Below are 21,463 nucleotides of genomic sequence, written 5' to 3' on the forward strand. Positions count from 1 at the left end.
GGGAGGGGAGAGCGTCCACAAACTGTTCTGTCACGACAGTCTCCACAAATTCAACTCCCCTTTTATTATCGGGTTCTAGCCACCGCCAGCACCGGTCCTTTAATTTCTGAGCCAGAACCTGGTGTCTCTCTCCTGGTGTAAATGTTAAGCCCCAGAAACTTTTCCGATAAGATTCCTTAGACAGTCCCAGTCTATCGAGTATGGCAGCCTTGACCTCCTGATAGTCTTGGGCTTGCTGGTTGTCAAGGGCCCGGTATGCGGCCTGGGCCTCACCGGTTAAATGTGGGGCCACTCTCATGGCCCACTGAGACCTAGACCAGGCCATGGCCTCCGCCACCCTCTCAAAGGTGACCAGGAATGCTTCCAGGTCATCTTGGGGCCCCCATCTTTGTCAGACGAATTTCCAGTGTTGGTAGGGTTATACTCTGTTCCATTCCGGTGTGTACCCCATCGGTCCCTGGCGCTGGTGTCCTCCGTAGTAATTTGCCATTAAGCTGTGCTTGAGCTTCCAGGTGTTGCTGCAATTGTTGCAGTAGCTGCTGGTACTATACTGGGTCTGAGCGGCTGCCCGGAGCTGTTGTTGTCCCTCCACCAGGGCTTGCAGTAGCTGCTCCATTTCTCAGGGAGGTTCCTGCAGAGGCTATTCTGAGCTCCTGCCCCTTCAAGACCGGAAACCTTTCCCCTTCTTCCAAACAAAAGAAAAGCTTGCTTCACCAGCTCTAACTCACTTCTTATATTCCCTCCCTCCGGTGGAGCTTCTCTCCTAGCCGGTACAAATAAACATCAAAAAATCCTGTGTGGCCCCAAAAAAAATATTTTTTTTTTTCTAGTGTGGGTCCCTGTCTGTGCAGACGCTTAGAACAGGTAATACCGCTTCTGCCACCATATGTGATGCCCTTGAAGCGGTCTAAGACAGGAGAAGGTCAGAGAATAGACCAGGCTGGAGTCTGTTCTACTTTTCAACAGTTTAATTATAAAAAGTTCTGCAAGACAAAATCAAAATGGCTGCTTACCTCAGCAGACTGACAATGCAAGAACAGTTTTTCCAAAAGAGCACAGCACTCCATTACAGCTTCCTTCTTCTCCCTGGGGCCTGTCTAACTCTCTCAGGGCCTCACCTTTGTATCCCTTACCTCAGGGGAACACCCTCACCAGAGGATCCCTTTCCTGTCTGTCTTAAGGTGGACCTGGCTAGATAGCTGGAGCCGGTCCATTAAGGCAGTCTGAGGCTCTCTGTCATATACTCTATCACACTGCTATATGTATAAAAACAGCTAAAATGCTTCCTAAGGTTCTCTTTGCTTCTGGAATAAATAATATTATGTCATCTGCAAATTATAGAGTAGATTAAGGGAGAAAGCCTCTAATATTTGTATATTTTTCCAAGATTATATCCAGGACAAATACCAACGGTTCTAAGGTAAGTATAAATAAAAAGGGGGAAAGCAGGCACCCTTGTTACAACTGAAATGGTAATGCAAGCATGCTATTTACCTAAATATATGCCATGGGTTTCAAGTATAGATTTGAATTACCTCCCTAATGAAGGCTCAAAACCCAAATGTATCCAATATTGATTGAAGAAAAGACTAGGGATGTGAATCGTTTTTTGACGATTTAAAAAAATAGTCAGATATTTTTTAAATCGTCAAAAATCGTTAGTCGCGATACAATAGAAATTTCTCCGATTTATCGTGAAAAATCGGGGGAGGGGGGAGGGCGGGAAAACCGGCACACCAAAACAACCCCTGAACCGCCCCCCAAATGTTTTAAATTACCTGGTGGTCCAGTGGGGGGGTCCCGGCGTGATCTCCCGCTCTCGGGCCATCGGCGCCATTTTCGCTGCCACTAATATAAATGGCGCCGATGGCCCTGATGGCCTGATGGCGCTGATGGCCCTTTAAAATGACCCCCTTAGCCTCCCCCCCCCAAACTTTTTACACATACCTGGTGGTCCAGGGGGGCCGTGGGGAGCGATCTCCCATTCCCAGGCCATCGGCTGCGCTAAAACAAAATGGCGCCGATGGCCCTTTGCCCTTACCATGTGACAAGGCAAAGGTAGAGTCGGCGCCATTTTGAATATTGGCAATACGGCCTGAGTGCAGGAGATCGCTCCCGGACCCCGGCGCCATTTTGAATACTGGCAATATGGCCAGAGTGCAGGAGGTCGCTCCCGGACCCCCGCTGGACTTTTGGCACGTCTTGTGGGGGTCAGGAGGTCCCCCCCAATCTGGCCAAAAGTCCCTGGGGGTCCAGCGGGGGTCTGGGAGCGATCTCCTGCACTCAGGCCGTATTGCCAATATTCAAAATGGCGCCGGCACTACCTTTGTCCTGTCACATGGTAAGGGCAAAGGGCCATCGGTGCCATTTTTTTTAGCGCAGCCGATGGCCTGGGAATGGGAGATCACTCCCCGCGGCCCCCCTGGACCACCAGGTATATGTGTAAAGTTTTTGGGGGGTTGGGAGAGTTGGAGAGGCTAAGGGGGTAATTTTAAAGGGTCGGGGTGGGTTTTTTTTTATCGGCGCGGGCCTCACTAAAAAAAATTAGTGATGTGAATTGGAATCGGAACCGATCCCAATTCACATCTCTAACGATCAAATCCCCCCCCCCCCCCCCCCCAGCCGAACCCGATCATTAAAATGATCGGGCACACGATTCACATCCCTAGAAAAGACCAAGAAACTCTATCAAAAACTTTCTCTGCATCAAATCCCACAAACAGTGGATTTTTTAAATTGGGATCTTGCACACAGGTCTAGCAAAACTAAAATGTGCCTGACATTTATCCTCAGTCTTCTCCCTCTAATGCAGTGGTTCTCAACCTTTTTTCTGTCTGGACACACCTGACAGATGGGTCTCATAAGCGTGACACACTGAACACATGACCATCACAGGGCTAAATGTAAAAGTACAGTTTGCATCCACAGGAACCCCCTGACCCACAATTATGGATGTAAAGCAGAATTATGACATTCCCCGTACAACTCACCTTACAAAAAATATATTCTGGTTCTATATCATCTCAGTAACAGCAACACAAACTCCTACTAGAGATGTGAATCGGAACCGGAATCTGTTTGGATTCTGGTTCCGATTCACATGTGGGTTTTTTTTCATCGGGCCCGATCGCGGTTTTGTTTATCAGCTGTGCCCGAGCCGATAAACAAAAAACCCACCCCAACCCTTTAAAACTAATACCTTAGCTTCCCCCACCCTCCCCAAAACCTTTTACAGGTACCTGGTGGTCCAGTGGGGGTCCCTGGAGCGATCTCCCGCTCCCAGGCCGTCGGCTGACACTAATCAAAATGGTGCCGATGGCCCTTTGCCCTTACCATGTGACAGGCTATCTGTGCCATTGGCTGGACCCTGTCACATGGTAGGAGCACTGAATGGCCCGCGCCATCTTGTGCTCCTACCATGTGACAGGGGCTGACCAATGGCACCGGTAGCCCCTGTGACATAGTAAGGGCAAAGGCTATCGGCGCCATTTTGATTACTGACAGCCAATGGCCCGAGTGCAGGAGATCACTCCCAGACCCCTGCTGGACCACCAGGGGCTTTTGGCAAGTCTTGGGGGACCCTCCTGACCCCCACAAGACTTGCCAAAAGTCCAGCGGTGGTCCAGGAGCGACCTACTGCACTCTGACCGTCAGCTGCCAGTATTCAAAATGGCGCCGATAGCCTTTGCCCTTACTATGTCACAGGGGCTACCGGTGCCATTGGTCAGCCCCTATCACATGGTAGGAGCACAAGATGGCGCTGGCCATCCAGTGCTCCTACCATGTGACAGGGTCCGGCCAATGGCACGGATACCCTGTCACATGTTAAGGGCAAAGGGCCATCGGCGCCATTTTGATTAGTGGCAGCCGACGGCCCGGGAGCGGGAGATCGCTCCAGGAACCCCCACTGGACCACCGGGTACCTGTAAAAGGTTTTTGGGGGGGTCGGGAGGGTGGGGGAAGCTAAGGGATTAGTTTTAAAAGGTCGGGGTGGGTTTAGGGGTTATTTTTGTGTGCCCTTTTTCCCGCCCTCCCCCAAAACGATAAGAGAACCCCCACGATCAATATCGTGGGGTTTTCCTATCGCTTTGGGGGAGCCCCCGATTTCTGATGATTTTGAAAATATCGTCCGAAGCCCGATTCACATCCCTAACTCCTACTACCTGGCTCAATAGCCCTACTTATGAAAAGACAGCAGTTTATCACTAATGCATGTCCTCCTGAGAAAATACAACAAATAAGACCGATACAGTAAAATACCTCACCTTGGTCACATACACAGAACCGACCTAACATACTCCCAGGATCTGCAGTAATGTACATCAACTAATCCGCACACAGTTACACTTGTATTATGGAATGCACTCAAACAGTAACAACCCTATCTATGAAAAGGCAACAGTACAAATATTAAATCAGGACCTAAACACCAATACACCTCCTATTAGGAAAACAGAACTAGCCAAGCAGCTACAGATCCCCACACAGAAATAATTGTATAACTATACTAATAAGCAGAATAAATGTTTCACAATAACTATGAACAGAATAAGCAAGTTTGCTTACCGTAAACTGTGTTTTCCGTAGATAGCAGGGAATTTAGCCATGCATAGTGGGTGACGTCATCCGTGATGTCACAAAGGTGGAGCTACTCTCTTAGCTCGAAGAGCTTTGAAGTGCGCATGACCTCGGGTTCCCGTACTCCTCGAGCTCCCTCTCAGTTGGTTTTCCAAGCTAAGTGCTGGTGTAGGTGTTGTGAGGATGGAAGGCTGTCCAGGGAGGTGGGTGAGAATGCATGGCTAAATTCCATGCTATCTACGGAAAACACAGTTTACGGTAAGTAAACTTGCTTTTTTCCGTCAATAAGCAGGGCATTTAGCCATGCATAGTGGGTGTCCCAAGCACATAGGTTGCAAACAGATATTACCAAATTGAAAAAAAAATTTTTTTTTGCTACCAATGGAAGGTGGACAGCCATCAATAGTTATGAAAAACTTTTTAGAATTGCAGATCCCAAGGAGCCATCTGAAGCAGACTGCTGATTGAGACAGTAGTGTGATTTAAATGTATGACGACCAGGTTGCTGCTCTGCAAATGTCCTGGATAGGCACTCCCTGAATGTGCATTATAGAAGCTGCAGTGGCTCTAATCTGATGAGCTTTCACAGGACCAATAAGAGGTATTTCTTTTGTAGAATAACAGTAGTGGATGCAGGCGGTAAACCAGTTGGAAAGTGTTCTCTTTGATACCGCTTGACCTGGATTGTTTGGGTTGAAGGAGACAAATAATTGAGAAGAATGTCTGAGGGAGTCTGTCTTGTTCTTGTAATAGGCTAAAGCTCTTTTACAATCTAAGGTATGAAGAGACTTCTGTCGATCGTCAGAATGTGGTTTTGGGGAAAAACCGGAAGGGAGATTGTTTCATTTAGGTGAAAAGCAGATACTACCTTCATCAGAAATGAAGGGTGGGTTTGTAAAACCACCTTATCATGGTGAAATTGAAGATATGGAAAATTGACCACTAGCGCTTGAAGTTCACTTATTCTTCTGGCAGAAGTGATGGCCACTAGGAAAAGCACCTTCCACGTTAAGAATTTAAGCATGGAAGTTGACATGGGCTCAAAGGGTGGATTCATCAACGCTTCGAGGACTATGTTAATATCCCATGGCACTATTGGCTTTTTGAAAGGCGGGTGCAGACGAAGCAAGCCTTTCATGAACTTGGAAATTAATGGATGCGTAGAGATGGAATAGCCTTCATTCGTGAGATGGTAAGCTGCAATAGCACTAAGGTGAACCCTGATAGAAGTTACTGCCAGGCCTGAACGGGATAAATGATGGAGATAAGTTAACAGCGACTCAGGTGGGCAAGATAGGGAATCAAGCCTCTGATGGGTGCACCATTTTGAATATCTATTCCATTTGAAAGCATAAGTCTTTCTGGTAGAAGGCTTTCGTGATGCTATGAGGTAGTCCAAAATGTCTGGAGAAAGGTTCAGGTAACTCAGTAACTGCCATTCAATCTCCATGCTGTCAGGTGAAGGGAGGACTTCATGGGGTGAATCAGATTCCCTGCGTCTTGAGAGAGGAGAAAAGGGTCTTTTGGTAAGAGTATTGGATGAGTGACTGAGAGATGAAGTAGATAAGGATACCACGGTTGTCTCGGTCACACTGTAGCTATTAGGATTAGGTCTGATTTGTCCGCAATACATTTCTGGACTGTGCGTGAAATTAGCGGAATGGGAGGATATGCGTATAGAAGGCCTTTTTCCCAAGAAATCAGGAAAGCGTCCTGTGACATCCTGTGCGCACTGGGAAGAAGAGAACAAAACGTTTGCACCTTCCGATTGTTTTCTGATGCAAAGAGGTCTATGTCTGGAGTGCCCCAGTTTGCGAAAATCTTGTCTGCTTCCGTTTGGTTGAGTGACCATTCGTGGGGATGGAAAACTCTGCTTAGTTTCTCTACTCTTGTGTTCGCAAGACCTGGAAGGTAGGATGCCTGTAAGAAGATCTTGTTGCGTTCTGCCCATTCTCATATTTGAACCACTTCCTTGCAAAATGTCATCGAATCCGATCCCCCTTGATTATTGATATAGAACATGGCTACCTGATTATCGGTATGGATCATTACTGATTTCTCTTGTAACCATGACTGGAATGCAATCAAAGTGTTCTTGATTGCTCTTCATTCCAGCAGATTTATTTGAAGACTTTGTTCTGTTTCTGACCAAAGACCCTGTCTAGATGTAAGAGATGGGCACCCCAGCCCTTCGTAAAAGCATCTGTTGTGAGTATTATCTGATGAGGAGGAAGCTGGAAAGGACTTCCTTCATTCAAAACGGTCGGAGCCACCATTTGATGTCTTTTTTTCATGGAGCGTTTCACCCGTACTTTGTGGGACATTTGCTGCGTCAGCTGGTTCCATTGAGATTTTAGACCCCACTGGAGACGTCTCATGTGTAGACGAGTATTTTGGACTACATGAATTGCTGCTGCCATATGTCCTAAGAGTACCATTATTTGTCGATCTGGAACTACTGTCCGATGTAAAAGAGTCTGAGAAAGGGATTGTAAGGTTTTGGTTCTGTCCAGAAGTAGTTCTGGATATTGGTGTTTGAATCAATGCTCCTAAAAACTGAATGGTATGTGAGGGATGGAGTTGAGATTTTTCGTAATTCACTATCCATCCCAAATTCTGTAGACATAGGAGCGTGCATTCCACTTGTTGCTTCAGGAGTTGTGGATTGGGAGATACCAGAAGACAATCATCCAAGTAAGGGAATATGTTTATTCCCTGTTTGCGTAAGTGTGCCACAACAACAGCAAGACATTTCGTGAATACTCGCGGGGCAGAGGAAAGACCAAATGGGAGTAGTAATGATTCGCAACTTGAAAACAAAGGTAACGCCAAAAGTCCTTGTGGATTGGTATGTGAGTGTATGCATCCTTTAGATCCAGCGAGCACATCCAGTCGTTCGCTTGCAGAAAGGGAAGAACAGTTTTGAGAGAAGTCATTTTGAACCTTTCTCTTGTGAGGTGTTTGTTTAGAACTTGAAGATCTAAGATAGGGCGTAGGCCTCCCGACTTCTTGGGAATGAGGAAATATTGGGAGTAGAAATTGTTCTCCTTTTGAGAAGAAGGAATTGGCTGGATTGCTTTCTGGTGAAGGAGAATGGAAACTTCCGTCATGAGAGAAGGGACTTGATTTTGTTGTGTTCCGCGGCCGCGGACGGCCGCAACCGTGTCCCCCTACCTGACCTGAACCTGCAGGCCGCTGCGGCAGCATCAGGTAACCGAGGCCTGTAGTCTCCGCGTGCCGGCACGGGCATCCGCAAGGGTCCCCAGGCTTGGGAGCTGTCCCTGCTCCCTCCTCGCGGTGTCAGGCGGCTTCCCCCGCGATCCAGGAATCCAAGATGGCCACTGCCATCTTATGTGCGAGGCCGCGCCTCCTCACCAGTTTTAAAGGGACCTGGTCCCTTTAACTACCTACAGCTGTTTCCAATGAACCAGAGCAGAGGAAGTATTTTATTTATTTATTTATTATTTTTATATACCGACATTCATCTCAATTGAAATATCACACCGGTTTACATTCAGGTACTGTAGGTATTTCTCTATCCCCAGAGAGCTTACAATCTAAGTTTTTGTACCTGAGGCAATGTAGGGTAAAGTGACTTGCCCAAGGTCACAAGGAGTGACAGCATAAAAGGAGGCTTCCTCTGCTCATTCCTTGACTTGGCAACTTTCGGGTTAGTCGAGTCTGCTTGCTTCGGTGAGTCTTCTTGTAATTCGGATCCTTGCTCCTTGGTTCCTGTCTCGTCTCAGTGATTCCTGGTGTGTGACTTCGGATTGGCAAGCAGTGATTCCTGGTGTATGACTTTGGACTGGCAAGCGGTGATCCCTTGGTGTGTGACCTCGGACTGGTAAGCGACGACCCTCTGACACTTGACCTCAGACTTCTTCTGGACCATCATCTCCAAGGGCCCACCTAAGTCCCAGTGGCCCAGGTCCCTAAGGGCTCCACCCGGGGGGACCGTGGGCTTCCAGTGGCGAAGACTCTTGTCTCCTCAATGTCACGACTTCTCATCTGCCTCCACAGCCACCTCAGTCTCCAGTGCCGGGGATCAGCTGGTTGCACTTTCTGTTCTGCCTTGCCACCCGACGGGACAACCTACGGATCCACCTCCTAAGGTATACCATCCTCCCAAGGGATGGTATACCTTAGGAGGTGGATCCGTAGGTTGGTCCAAGGGTTTACAAGCCTGAGCATAACAGATTTTGAGGAGTCTTGGAAGTAATGAGATGTGGAAGAGTTGGGAGGGAACTGAAATGTAGCTGGTACCCTTGAAAGTATAATACTTCAAGGGTACCAGCTACATTTCAGTGGTCCACAATCACATTGATCTGTGGTGATTGTGGACCACTGGGAATGAAATAAGGATAGTCTCCCCCCCACATTAACTGTTGTTGTGGCAAGATGATTTAAAAAGACTGCTTTGGCATCTGTTGAGAGGGTTGTGGTTTTTGTTGTCTTGGTGTTCTTTGCCGTGGTCTTTGTGCTTGCAGTTGGGATTGCTGTCTCTGAGGTTGGAAAGGCTGTTGCCTATAACTAGGTTGGTAAGGTTGATAGTAGCGGTATGGTCTGCGATAGTAGTAACCTCTTTTATATTGACCAAAGAAGCGCTTAGATGTTGAAGGCGCATTCAGAGGTGTCGTTAAAGACCGGACCGCTATATTCTGTTCTTTAATAAGAGAAACCGTCTCTCTAAGTGTTGTGATCTACTCCTCCAGAGGGGAGGAGTTAGCAATCAGTTATGTTCTACTCCTTCGAGGGGAGGAGTTAGCAATCTGTTATGATCTGATGCTGAACACTCCTGGTGGAGGAGGAGTTAGCAATCTTGTATATACTCCGTAGGCAGAGTTGGTAATCTTTTATCAGCGGAGTGTTTGGAGAGGGCACTCTGCTGTAGAAATATAGATAGGTGAATACTTGGGCTGATGGCAGATGACAGCGCTCCCAGGAGGATATCCTGAGAGGGACCACTGGCTAGGCTGGGTATGGAGACAGACACAGATAGTTCTTTTTATTAGACAGGTTAGCAGAACCACCAGAGGTGGCAGTAGTGAGTAGTTATGCCCGGCAGGGCTGAAGTCCCTCAGGAACTGGAACAGTGATCCCAGGGTGGCTGAGCTGTAAAGAGACTGTAGATAGTGAGTAGATAGGGTATGCTGTGTTCATAGCCAGAACTAGAAGACAATTCTCACATAAGGTCTTAAAGAAGCTCAGTAGCTGGAAAGGGTTAGGCCCTCGAGCAGCGAGTACCTGGTTCCAGGGAAAGATCCTGCTGTCCTGTGAGAACACCTGTTACAGGTAAGCAACTCTGCTTTCTCACAGGACAAGCAGGATGGTAATCCTCCCATATGGGTGAGTTCAGAGCTGAGGATGCCTGAGCAAAGCACAAAATGCACCCAAAGATGTGCAATAGGCACAACAGGGGGTGGAAATTTGGTTAGGAGGGCATCCTGAACCCTGAACTGGTCGGTGGAAGGATGTTGGGAAGTTAATCTGAAAACAAGTTGTGTAGAATGGACTGGCCAAAGACAGAATCCTGTGTGCCAGCCTTATCTAAGCAATAATGAGCTGCGAAAGTATGGAGAGAATTCCAGGTAGCAGCCTTACAAATATCAGCAAGTGGTACCAAACGGAGGTGCACTACTGATGTTGCCATGGCCCTGACCAAGTGTGCTTTTACACGGTCTTGTAGCGGAATGCCTGCTTGCTAGTAGCAAAAGGAAATGCATTCCGCCAACCAGGAGGAGAGGGTCTGCTTTCCCACAGGATTTCCCAATTTGATGGTATCAAAAGAAACAAACAATTGAGTGGATTTCCTGTGGGCCGACGTGTGGTCCAGATAGAAAGCTAGAGCATGTTTGCAGTCCAAAGAATGCAGAGCCTGTTCTCCTAGGTTCGAATGGGGCCTGGGAAAAAAGGTAGGCAGGATAATAGATTGGTTAATATGAATTTCCGACACTACCGTCGGCAAACATTTAGGGTGAGTGCGGAGCACTACCCTGTCATGCAGAATTTTAGTGTAAGGCAGGTAGGTAACTAATGCCTGCAATTCACTAACTCTGTGAGAGGACATGATAGCGAGAAGGAAAACTACCTTCCAGGTGAGATAGCGGAGATCACAGGAGTGGAGAGGCTCAAACGGAGGTTTCATGAGCCATCCCAAAACCACATTAAGGTCCCAAGCAGGGGCAGGAGGGCACAGTGGAGGTTTTAAATGGAGGAAGCCTCTCATGAAATGTGATACTAAGGGTTGTGTTGAAATGGAAACATCTCCTATACCCTTATGGTATGCAGACACTGCACTAACATGCACCCTGATAGAGGAAGTTTTTAGGCCTAACTCTGATAGGTGCCAGAGATAGTCTAAGAACCTCGCAGTGGAACAAGTGAAGGGGTCTATGGACATGGAAGTACACCAGACTGTAAACCTCTTCCATTTAGAGCAATAAGACCTTCTCGTTGAAGGCTTTCGCGAAGCCACCAGGACTCAGGATACCGACTCTGAAAGGTTAAGAGGTTGGAGTATTAACCTTTCAACATCCAGGACGTCAGAGACAGAGCCTGGAAGTTGGGGTGACACAGGTATCCTTCGTTCTGAGTTATTAGAAGGGGATCCTTCCCTAGAGGAATGTGTCGGCGTACTGATAGGTCCTGGAGGATTGGAAACCATACCTGGCATGGCCAGTTGGGAGCTATCAGGATCATTAATCCCTAGTCCTGCCGGAGCTTCATGAGAGTCTGAAATGAGAGGAAGTGGAGGGTACGCGTAAAGGAGATTGCTGGCCCAAGAGAGGGCGAAGGCATCTCTTGGTAGGATCTGGCCATCTAGGCGGTTTACAGTAAAACATACATAATTAAAATTTCAAACAAATGGTATACATTCTATATAAAATGAAAAAATTAATAAAATCTAACAACTATTAAAATTGTAACAAGAATATAATATGACAAATTTAACATCAGTATTGTAGTAAAATATTTACGATCAGAAATTGACATGTGGTTATCGATAAAACAAAAGCGGTATTGACAATTGATATAAGATATTAATTGGGGTTATGTAAACAGAGTTAATTCATTTACCTGGGGTTGTAAGCACACTTAAATAGATATGTTTTTAAGTGTTTTCTACATTCTCCTGTATTTTGAATTAATCTAATATTTTCTGGTATAGAGTTCCAGAGACGTGTTCCGTGATTGGGCTCCATCCTGATGATGTCACCCATATGTAAGGACTACGCACTAGACTCTCTGCGTCTCACTATCCATACCCTGATCTCCTTAGGGTTTCTATTCAACTATCACACCACTCTGTGTATTCTATTACTGTCTCATGCTACATTGTATATATATATTGTATCATAGTATCTTTTAAGAGGCCCCCTAGCCAGTTCTACTTCTGACTTTTGCAACATCCTATACTTAATTTATAATGTTATTTTGTTCTATGTTGACCCATTAAAGTTTAAGGTTACAATGTATAAATATTAAGACACCCCTGTCATACTATTACATCTGTTATAATGTGAACCGATGTGATGTACTCCAACGAATGTCGGTATATAACAGCAAATAAATAAATAAAATAAATAAATACCATTCTGCTTGTCCTGTGAGAAATGAAAGTACAAATAAAATAAAACTAGAAATAGAACCAGCTCTGTCATTATGACTAGATTGACTCCTCCATAAGGTTCCTATTAGATAATTACCAAACCATATAAGTCACATCTGCGATAAAATATATTAAGAAAGATATATTATAACATTGCTTCTCAGCTCCCTGTTGAAAGAAATCCGGATTAGGCATTCCACCCTAATATTTGGTTACTGCAATGCATGATGTACATTATTCGCATAGAAATTGATCCTGCCAATCATTGCAAATGATAGAAATTAGAGTCAGTTTTACAGGAAAGCCCCGGCAACTCCCCTTCTCCATCTCCCTTCCTATACCTTCAAACAAAGAAGATAATTCTACTATTGTTAGAGTATATCCTCTATGGCTCAGCAAGCATTTCCTCAGCAGCCTTGTACCTTATGGTTTTCAAAATGGAACAGAGATTGAAAATGCCACCTGTGTCTTTGTCCTACCCAGTCCAGTTCAGTTCCTTGTCTATTTCCCAGGCCTTGCCCTTGACTTTGCCTTAGATAGAGCCCCTGCTTATGCTTGTGTCCAGCCCCAGCTTGTGTTTTATATCCAGTCACAGCTAGTACCTATATCCAGCTCCCAACCCTTACCTATATCCAGTCCTTAGCCAGTACCTGTATCCAGTTTTTGGCCAGTATCTGTTTCCATTTTTAGCCAGTACCTGCATCCAGCCCTCAGCCAGTACCTGTATCCAACTTCCCACTTGTGTCTGACCTCAGCTTCCAGCCTGCCTTGCCTTCCCAGCCAGCCTGGCCTCATCCAACCTGCCCTGCCTTGTCCAGCTTGCATCTGACCTCAGCTCCCAACCTGCACAGAAGCTCTCTGTCCATATCTGTACCATGATGTTTTACAGAAGACAAGTCCTACTGGCTCCTAGAACCCAAGGATTCAACCTACAGGGAAAGGGTTAGGTAGGCAGACGACCAGCTCCAGTCCTGTAGTCCTGTACTGCCCCTATGGGGAGGCTCCCTGACTCCAGTTGCCAGTCTATGACAGAATGAAGAAGCCATTAACCCCACTGGAGTAGGTGCTGGGCTCCCTGCCAACACAGTGAGTCCAGAACAGATTCTATTCATTCTGCTATTGATTCTGGTAATTGTGTTTCTACCCCAGCACCTCAATCCATTCCAGATTTTGAGTGTCATTTCCCTAATTTTAAATTGAGGGATTATACAAAATGTTGGTCTACAAACTCTGCATCTATAAATGTCTGTAGCAGTTGTGTTGCACCTCAACTAAATCCAAAGCTTTGGATTAATTTCCTGATGATACGATTGCACCCCAGACCCTAGCTTATTGGAACTGCATCAAATGCCCAGCTAAAAATTCTCTGATATTTCCAGAGTGTATGGGATGTGGTTCCCTTAATCCTACCTAGTCAAAATGTAAATGCCTTCCTAATTATATGTCTCATCACAGAACCAGCCCATTTTGTTCTGTAATTAGTTAAGTATCCAATTCACAGTTTAATATGCACTATGTATTAAAAATCTCTGATGCTTTGGTTTCTCCTACTAATAGTTTAAAAGGCATGTAATCTGCTGAAGAAGCTTCAAGTCCAGCTCTTTTGAAAACCACAGCTCATCCAGACAAAGGTAAAATCAGATACAGAGAATTAAAACCATCACCTGTAAAAGTACTGTAAATTCTGCTTTAAAACCCAGCATAGTCTCCTTAAAAACACAATTAATTCAATTACAGCTTGCCATCTTAAAACCACAGCTCATCCAGATACAAGTAAATTCAATCACAGAGAATTAAAATCAGCACCTATAAAGGTAAATTCTGCTTTAAAACCAAGTACAGCCTTTTTGTAAAGCACAGCTAATTCAAGCACCACTTGCCAGCTTAATTTAAATTCTTTATCAGTAGAGGCAAGTTCTGTTGCTGTTTGTAGTTCTCCTTCAATTCTTCTGCCTCAGTTTCATATGGTACAAATTTTAAAACAGAAAGAACTAGTTATTCAGTCTCAAGAACCTAACAGCCCTCAGATGTAGGTAATAAACTGCTAACAAGGTCAGCTCAGACTTGTAGGATAATGGGGTGTGCTGTCTCTGAATCTCTCCTGAGTGTTCAAGGCTCAGGAAATACTCCAATCCTGTTGCATTGAAGCCATGCCAGATTGCTGTTCTCACCACACCTACAGTTCTGCCTTCAGGGAAAATCTGGTGCCTCTGTTCAGTCATTATGTACTGTATAAATACCGTTAATGTCATCTGCACATTCTATCTTATCTTCCCAGCCTGAGGGAATAGTGATTCCATCTGAAGCCCTGCTGGTCTCAGTGGTGTCTCAGCTCCAGGAGGAATTCATTCTATCTACTCCAAGAGAGACCCTGCGCAGCAGATCCTCTACTGAGGAATTCCATTTCAGCTATTCTAGCCACTCAGTACCAAGTACACTGTAGCCCATGGAAAAATAGCCCGCCTCCAATACCAGTGTCACGCAGGCAGGCTACTTTTCCATGGACCACCCTGTAGATACTGTTCCATTACGTTTAAGGATTCACACCAAACCCAGACCAATTGATCCATTCCAGGAGGAGCAGTCCAGTCCAGCTGATCCTCTCCAGGAAGAGCAATCCAGTCCAGTTGTTCCACTCCTGGAGGAGACTTCTGGCCCAGCTTTCCAGTGCATGAGCGATGCCTGCCCAGCTACCCAGGGCCAGAGAAACCCTGACTTAGCTAGCTGGTGCCAGAAAGAGTCTGGCCCAGTGACCCAGCAACTGAAGAGTCAGACCCAGCATTCAGGATTTGGGACCAGCCATTCAGTCTCTGAAGGACTCTGAGCCATCAGTCCAGCCACAGAGGGGTTCTGAGCTAGCAGTCCAACCTCAGAGAAATCTTGAACCAATGGTCCAGCCTCAAAGAGACCTTGCGGAGAAATGCCATCACAGCAGCCCAGCACCAGAGTGATTCTGGCCTGGTACCTCAGTGCTCTAGAGTCATCAATCCAGTGTGTCAGTGCCAGAGAGGCTCTGGCCCCATACTTCAAGGCCAGAGAGAACATGATTCAATACTTCAGTGCTCCAGAGAACCTGATTCGGCTCTTCAGCACCCCAAAGAACATGATTCAGTGTTTCAGCACCCCAGAGAACCTGATTCAGCGCTTCAGCACCCCAGAGAACCTGATTCAGCACTTCAGCACGCCAGAGAACCTGATTCAGTGCTTCAGCATCCTAGAGAACTTGACTCAGTACTTTAGCACCTCAGAGTATCTGACTCCACAATTCAGTGCCACCAAAGCTCTGGTTTACAACCAATACCTCAGAAAGACATTAATTCTAGATCACAATCCCAGAGAGACTTTAGGCCAAGAACATTATACCAGAGAGTCACCAGTTCAACACTTCCATACAAGTACCTTTGTCTTCCATGAAAATCTGGTCTCCATTGACTCCAATTCAAAGACATCTATTTTCTAATGACCATAGCCCCAGGGTAAATGGGACCCAGGAAAAGGGGATTTTAAAGAAGGGGTACTACTACAGTTTCACCTACTGCATAGTCTTCCCTCCACCAGGAGTCCTCAGCAAGCCTTGCTCACTACCATACCAGTTACCTTCTCAATGATCCTACAACACCCAAGCCTCAGTCCTACTTAACTCAGCCTGCTTCATTGTCACCTTGGTTCTCTGACCTGGCAACTCTTATCTCACTATTCTACCTAGCCTTGCCTTGTGGCCCTATCCAGGCCTTCTGCCTTGCCTTGTGGCCCTATCCAGGCATTCTGCCTTGCCTTGTGGTCTTTCCTGGCCTCCTGCTTTTCCTTGTGGTTCTTTTGGCCTCTCACCTTGCTCTGTGGCCTCTCTTGGCTTTTCACCTTGCTCTAGAACCTTTGAGTCCTTCTGGCCTTGCTTTGTTGCCTCTTAGGCCTAAATGCCATACTCTATGCCCTCTTCGGCTTTTCTGTCTTATCTTATGGCATCTGGGCCTACTAAGATTACCTTGCCCAGTCTCATACCCTTTTGGGCTTTCTTGTTTCCTGTTACCTGTCCAGTCCGGTCCTGTCCTTGTCTAGTTCAGTTCTGTTCTTGACTATTCTAGTCCTGTCCTTGTCCAGTCCTTGTCCTGCCCAGTCCAGTTTAGTCCCTTATCTATTTCCCAGGCCTTGTCCTTGTCCTTGTCCTTTGACTCAGATCCAGCCCCAGCTTGTGCTCTGTGCCCATCCCTAGCCAGTACCTGCAACCAATCCTTAGCTAGTACCTGTAACCAGTCCTCCGCCAGAAGCTGCATCTAACCCTCAGTCAGTACCTGTATCCAATTTCCCGCATGTGACTGCCCTCAGCTTCCAGCCTGCTTTGCCTTGACCAGCCAGCCTTGCCTTGTCCAACCTGCCCTGCCTTGTTCATCTTGCACCTGACTTCAGCTCCCAGCCTACACAGAAGCTCTCTGTCCATATTTGTACCATGATGTCCACAGAAGACAAATCCTACTGGCCCCCAGAACCCAGGGGCTCCCCCTTGAGGAAGGGGGTTGAATAGGCAGACGACCAGCTCCCAGCCCTGTTCTGCCTCTGTATGTGTTGTGTCCATCGGTCGCGGACGGCTGCGACTGCTCTGCCTTACCTCTTTTCTACCCTTTTCCTCCTCCTTGGGCAAGATGGCTACCTCCGGCGCCGAGTGCTGAAACCCTCAGCATCTCCAATTCAGCATGGGCGTCCCAGTCTGCCAGCTCCGTCCCGTGGCCTCCTAGGTGCGCATGCGCACGTTGCCTACGCTTAAGTTCACGTCATGGCGGGAACCTTGGGGGCGTCCCCACTGCATGACGTTGATACCACCCTCCAGGTATTTAGAGCCTCCTCTACGCTACCATCATTGATTTAGCAAGGACTTTGGTTTAGCTACTCTGACCGCTCTAAGCTGTACGCTTAGGCGCCTCACTACCCTCCGAGAAATCTTGCTCTTAATGAAGCTCTAGGCTCCTGCTCCTCAGAGGCCTCTCATTTCCACCAACCCTTTGGGGTTTCTACTAACTAGACAACCGCTTTTCGGAGGCCTCTCTCTGTTTCTTTCAGGATCTCCTGTGCTATCAGGTACTCGCGCCTCGAGGGCCTATCAGTCCAGGTATCCTGCACCACGGACCTTCAGTCCCACCATCTCCACTGCCAGGAAGATACCCACACTACGTTCCTGTGAGTACCTCTATGATACGATTCTCCAACTCCACCCACCAGGCTCGGCATTTCCCGCACTGAGGGATCCTATCTACCTTGAACATCTGGGTGAGACATCTTCAACTGTGACTGTCTGTACGTATTGGCACCTTGCCGGACTTCAGTGCCTTTCCTTCCTTCCTCATACCATCTATCTACAGCAATACAATAAAGCTTTCCACCTACAAGTGTCTGCTTTCTGAGTTTAGCTTATCTCTGTGGTTCCCCACAGGGTCCCTCCCCTTGGGAGGAGTCATCTCCACTGCGACCAAGGGTCCACAAAATGCCACAAACACAACAGTAGGGGTGCTCCCTGACTCCAACCTACCAGTCCTTGACAAATATTTTATTACCACCGTAACTCTGAATCCCATTTCCTAGTCATTTATCCATATTCAGTAGGTTTTGTATAAAAAATTGGGCAGCAGTTACATTGTCAAATATTTGGTTGGAATCATGCCATATTATAAAATTCGGGGTCGGTGCGCGCAAGGAGCAGCACACTTGTGCACGCTGAGCCCTAGGGGAGCCCCGATGGCTTTCCCCGTTCCCTCCGAGGCCGCTCCAAAATTGGAGCGGCCTCGGAGGGAACTTTCCTTCAGCCCCCCCCCCCCCCACCTTCCCCTCCCTTCTCCTATCTAACCCGCCCCCCAGTCCTACCTAAATCCCCCACCTTTATTTTGTAAGTTTCGCCTGCCTCTGGCAGGCGTAACTTACACGTGCTGGCCAAGTGCTGCACGCGATTCCCAGGTCCAGCGGCCGAAGAGAGGCCTCTGGCCACGCCCCCTTCCCGCCCCCGGACTGCCCATTTTTTCAGGCCCCGGGACTTACACGCGTCCCTGGGCTTTACGCACACCGCCGGGCCTTTTGAAAATAGGCCCGGCGCGTGTAGGCTTTTAAAATCTGTCTCATTGTGTGTTGCTAGGTATAATAAAGCAAAATGGATTTCCCATTTAATTAATGCTAAGTAAATTGGTACAAACTCTTTAGGCTGATTAGACACTAGGGCCAAAAAATCTTGAAAGATTAGAATGTGTTGGTCTTGATACCTAATTTCTTTCTTCTTGTGGTACGCTTGTAGAAATGCCGTTTCATGAGCATAATTTAATATTTTAGCTATTACCACCCTAGGCTAATTTCAGCTCATTGCTGGATGACCTAATCTATAAGCCCACTCAATCCGTATCTGGCCATGTAAACTGGGTAGATTTCTCTCTGTCAATAACCAATTTTCTAATATTTCCATTAATTTTGCATCCTCAGTGGTTCTGACAAGTCCACAAAATGCAAATTACTTCTCCTGGACCTGTTTTCCAGGTTCTCTCATTTTCATCTTTTACTGCCAACATCTTTTCTATTTTACTAATTTTATTCATCAAAGCCAAGTTATCATCCTCAATTATCTCTACCTGGCCTTCCACAGAATCTAATCTTCTTTAAACTCTTCAATCGAGGACTGCACATCTTTGATTTGTGTGGAGATGCCTTCAAATTTGCTATTTAAAGCTGCAGCTACCACGCTGTACATTCAGTTATCACAGCTTCATTCAGCATAACTGGCACTATGCTCTCCTTGACAGCAGCCATCTTTATCTCTGATAAGCAGGATTTTTCTTTGTCTTAATATGCCAGATACATAATCATTACCCTTGGATATTTTGTTATAAATCTGTCCATATGCTAGTAGTGGAGTTTGAATTCAAGATAGCTGAGAGCAGATTGAATCCAGATGTTGGTAAATGAAGCGAGAATCACCCAGAGCTCAGCAGAACATGTCCTCCCAAGCTTACCATATCATGAGATGCAACATCTCGCTTTTTTAAAAGAACAAGCCATCTTGAGAGAGAAGATGACTATCATTACTTTACTGGCCCATACGAGGCACAAGCAGTATTAAAGATGCATCATAAAAAAGGCACTCTCAAATGCTTTGGCCAGCAAGGTTACTTAAGCTACCTGGACATACCATTCAGGATGGGAGACGATGGGCATAAACTGCCAGGGGAGAAAATAGGAAAAGAAAAAAAGAAAAAGCAAACCAAGGTCAATTTTGTGTCTGGTAATATGTATTTTCTCAATATTTGTGAAAGAGAATATTACCACTGCTCTTCTAAGGTGAAGGAATGCTTTGTTGAACGAATCTGAAAATACAGAAGGATTTTTCTTGTCTTCTTTGACTGAAAGAGTATAAGAAGGGTCTGTTTCATTCGTCATTTGTGTGCGAGGAGTATCTGTTTTACTTATTTTTGTGCTCCGTCCAGAAACATCAGAATCTAAAACAAAAGAAAGAAAGATCGTTGCTACATTTTATTTAAATAAATCTTGTTATCTAGGCAGATAACAAGGTCACAATCATAATAAAATATAACAAACATTGGGGTAAATATTCATAACTTATATGGCTAAGTAACTTAGCTGGATAACATTTATCCAGCTAAGGCCGCGGTAGAAACAGTGCGGCAGTGCTGGGCGCACCCGCGGTTGCCGCACGCACAGTGCAGCTCGCCTACCGCTCGATCCCGTATGCAAATAGCTTGCAAATGCGTCTAGGAAGCGTCCGTGAAGCGTTAGGCCCGCGCAACCCATTTTACTGTATAGAGCGCCTATACAGTATCCTGGGTGCTCGGGCCTAACGCTTCACAGCCACGCTGGTATCTGTCATTTCAAATGACATTTGAAATGACTTACTTTTGCAGCCCCCCCCCCCCTCCAGACGGTCGTCGCCGATGTCCGGAGGGGGGGGGGCTGCAAAAGTAACTCGCTTCATCGCTTTAAACTGCCCCCCCCCTCCTCCCGGAGCAAGGCTGCTTTTCGCCCTGCTTCGGGAGGAGAGGAGAAGGGACTAGCAGGCCCGAGCGTAGGATTGCCCGTCTCTCCCCTCGCTCTCTTGCTACTTTTTTTTCGGGGGTTTTTGTTTTTTTTCTTCGGGAGGAGGGGACAGGACTGGGGCTGCACTGGAGACCGGACGCGGCCAGGGCAGGTGAGCGGGGGCTGGGGGAAAGTTTGCCGCCTACTCTTACCCCTGCCTCTAACGCAGGGGTAAGGGTAGGCAGTAAGTTAGCAGGGTAAACGCGTGGCAAAACGGCAGGGTAAAAAAGCGATAGTCAGGGCGCGCGTTACTGTATGGGAGGGAATAGCTAATTCGCTCGTTTACATTTAATATACATGCCGCGTGCGGAAGGGGTTACCAGGGGATTTTAAGAGGTGGTAGGGATGAGTTAAAGGGGATAGTGTATCGCGGGAAGGGCTAACGCGGCCAGAAAGTGAGTAGAAAGCGAGTTAGGAGCAGGGTAACCGCGGCCGCACTTTACTGTATCGATCTGTAAGTTACAAGGATATTCAGCAGCACAATAATGCCACTAAATATCTGCATAGAGGTTTCTACTTAGCCTTAATTAGCAGGTCTAACTTAGACAACTCATCTGGCTAAACCTTAATATTGCTACTTAGCTGGATAAGTTATCCAATTAAGTAGTACTGCCCCAATCTGACCACTGACCACTCCCAAGTTAGCCAGCTAGCCAGATAAGTGACTCTTCCAGCTATCTAGCAGCACTGAATATACTTATCCAGCTATCCGGCATCTGAATATCAGGCCCATGGTATTCAGACAACATATCCTGCACCTATTAAACTGGGTCTTGCGAAATTCATATACCATACAGAACTATTAAAGAAATCTTTCATTCTGTGGTTCAGAGTTCAAGTAGCCATATTGTTCCTGAAGAAAACTGAATTATTGTAAGTTGTGATACCTTTTATTGGATCATTATTTAATGCACTATTTTAGTAGTGTACTGATCCTGTAGAAAAGTTGATTATTTGAAGGCTGAGATACCTTTTGTTATGGTTTGTGGGTATGTGGACCCTTGGCCCGAGGTGCGAGTTATTACAGCCTGGGGGGGGTGGGGGAGCCCCACAGGTCCGCACCATCAGGAAGTGAGGTATAGGCACAGTGGGGAGCTCTGGGCACAGTAGTGGAGAGGCCCCCCCAGGGAGCAGGGAGTGACCCCTGTAGAGTGAGTAACAATAGGTTGAATCTGGAGTGAGATCCTGAGAAGAGAGGCGCTGGTCAGGCCGCGGGGC

At 46.6% G+C, this 21,463-nt stretch overlaps 1 protein-coding gene across 1 annotated transcript in view; it reads right to left on the reverse strand.

Annotated features, from left to right (window-relative positions):
* CFAP54 (cilia and flagella associated protein 54) overlaps positions 1-21,463 on the reverse strand; it is a 1,106,494-nt gene that overhangs the window by 543,601 nt on the left and 541,430 nt on the right. Inside the window, exon 35 of the mRNA XM_029597529.1 lies at positions 19,478-19,650. Within this exon, the coding sequence (XP_029453389.1) occupies positions 19,478-19,650 (173 nt within the window). The remainder of the gene's footprint in view (positions 1-19,477; positions 19,651-21,463) is intronic.

This window comes from Rhinatrema bivittatum, chromosome 4, assembly GCF_901001135.1.
Source record: "Rhinatrema bivittatum chromosome 4, aRhiBiv1.1, whole genome shotgun sequence".
NCBI lineage: Eukaryota > Metazoa > Chordata > Amphibia > Gymnophiona > Rhinatrematidae > Rhinatrema > Rhinatrema bivittatum.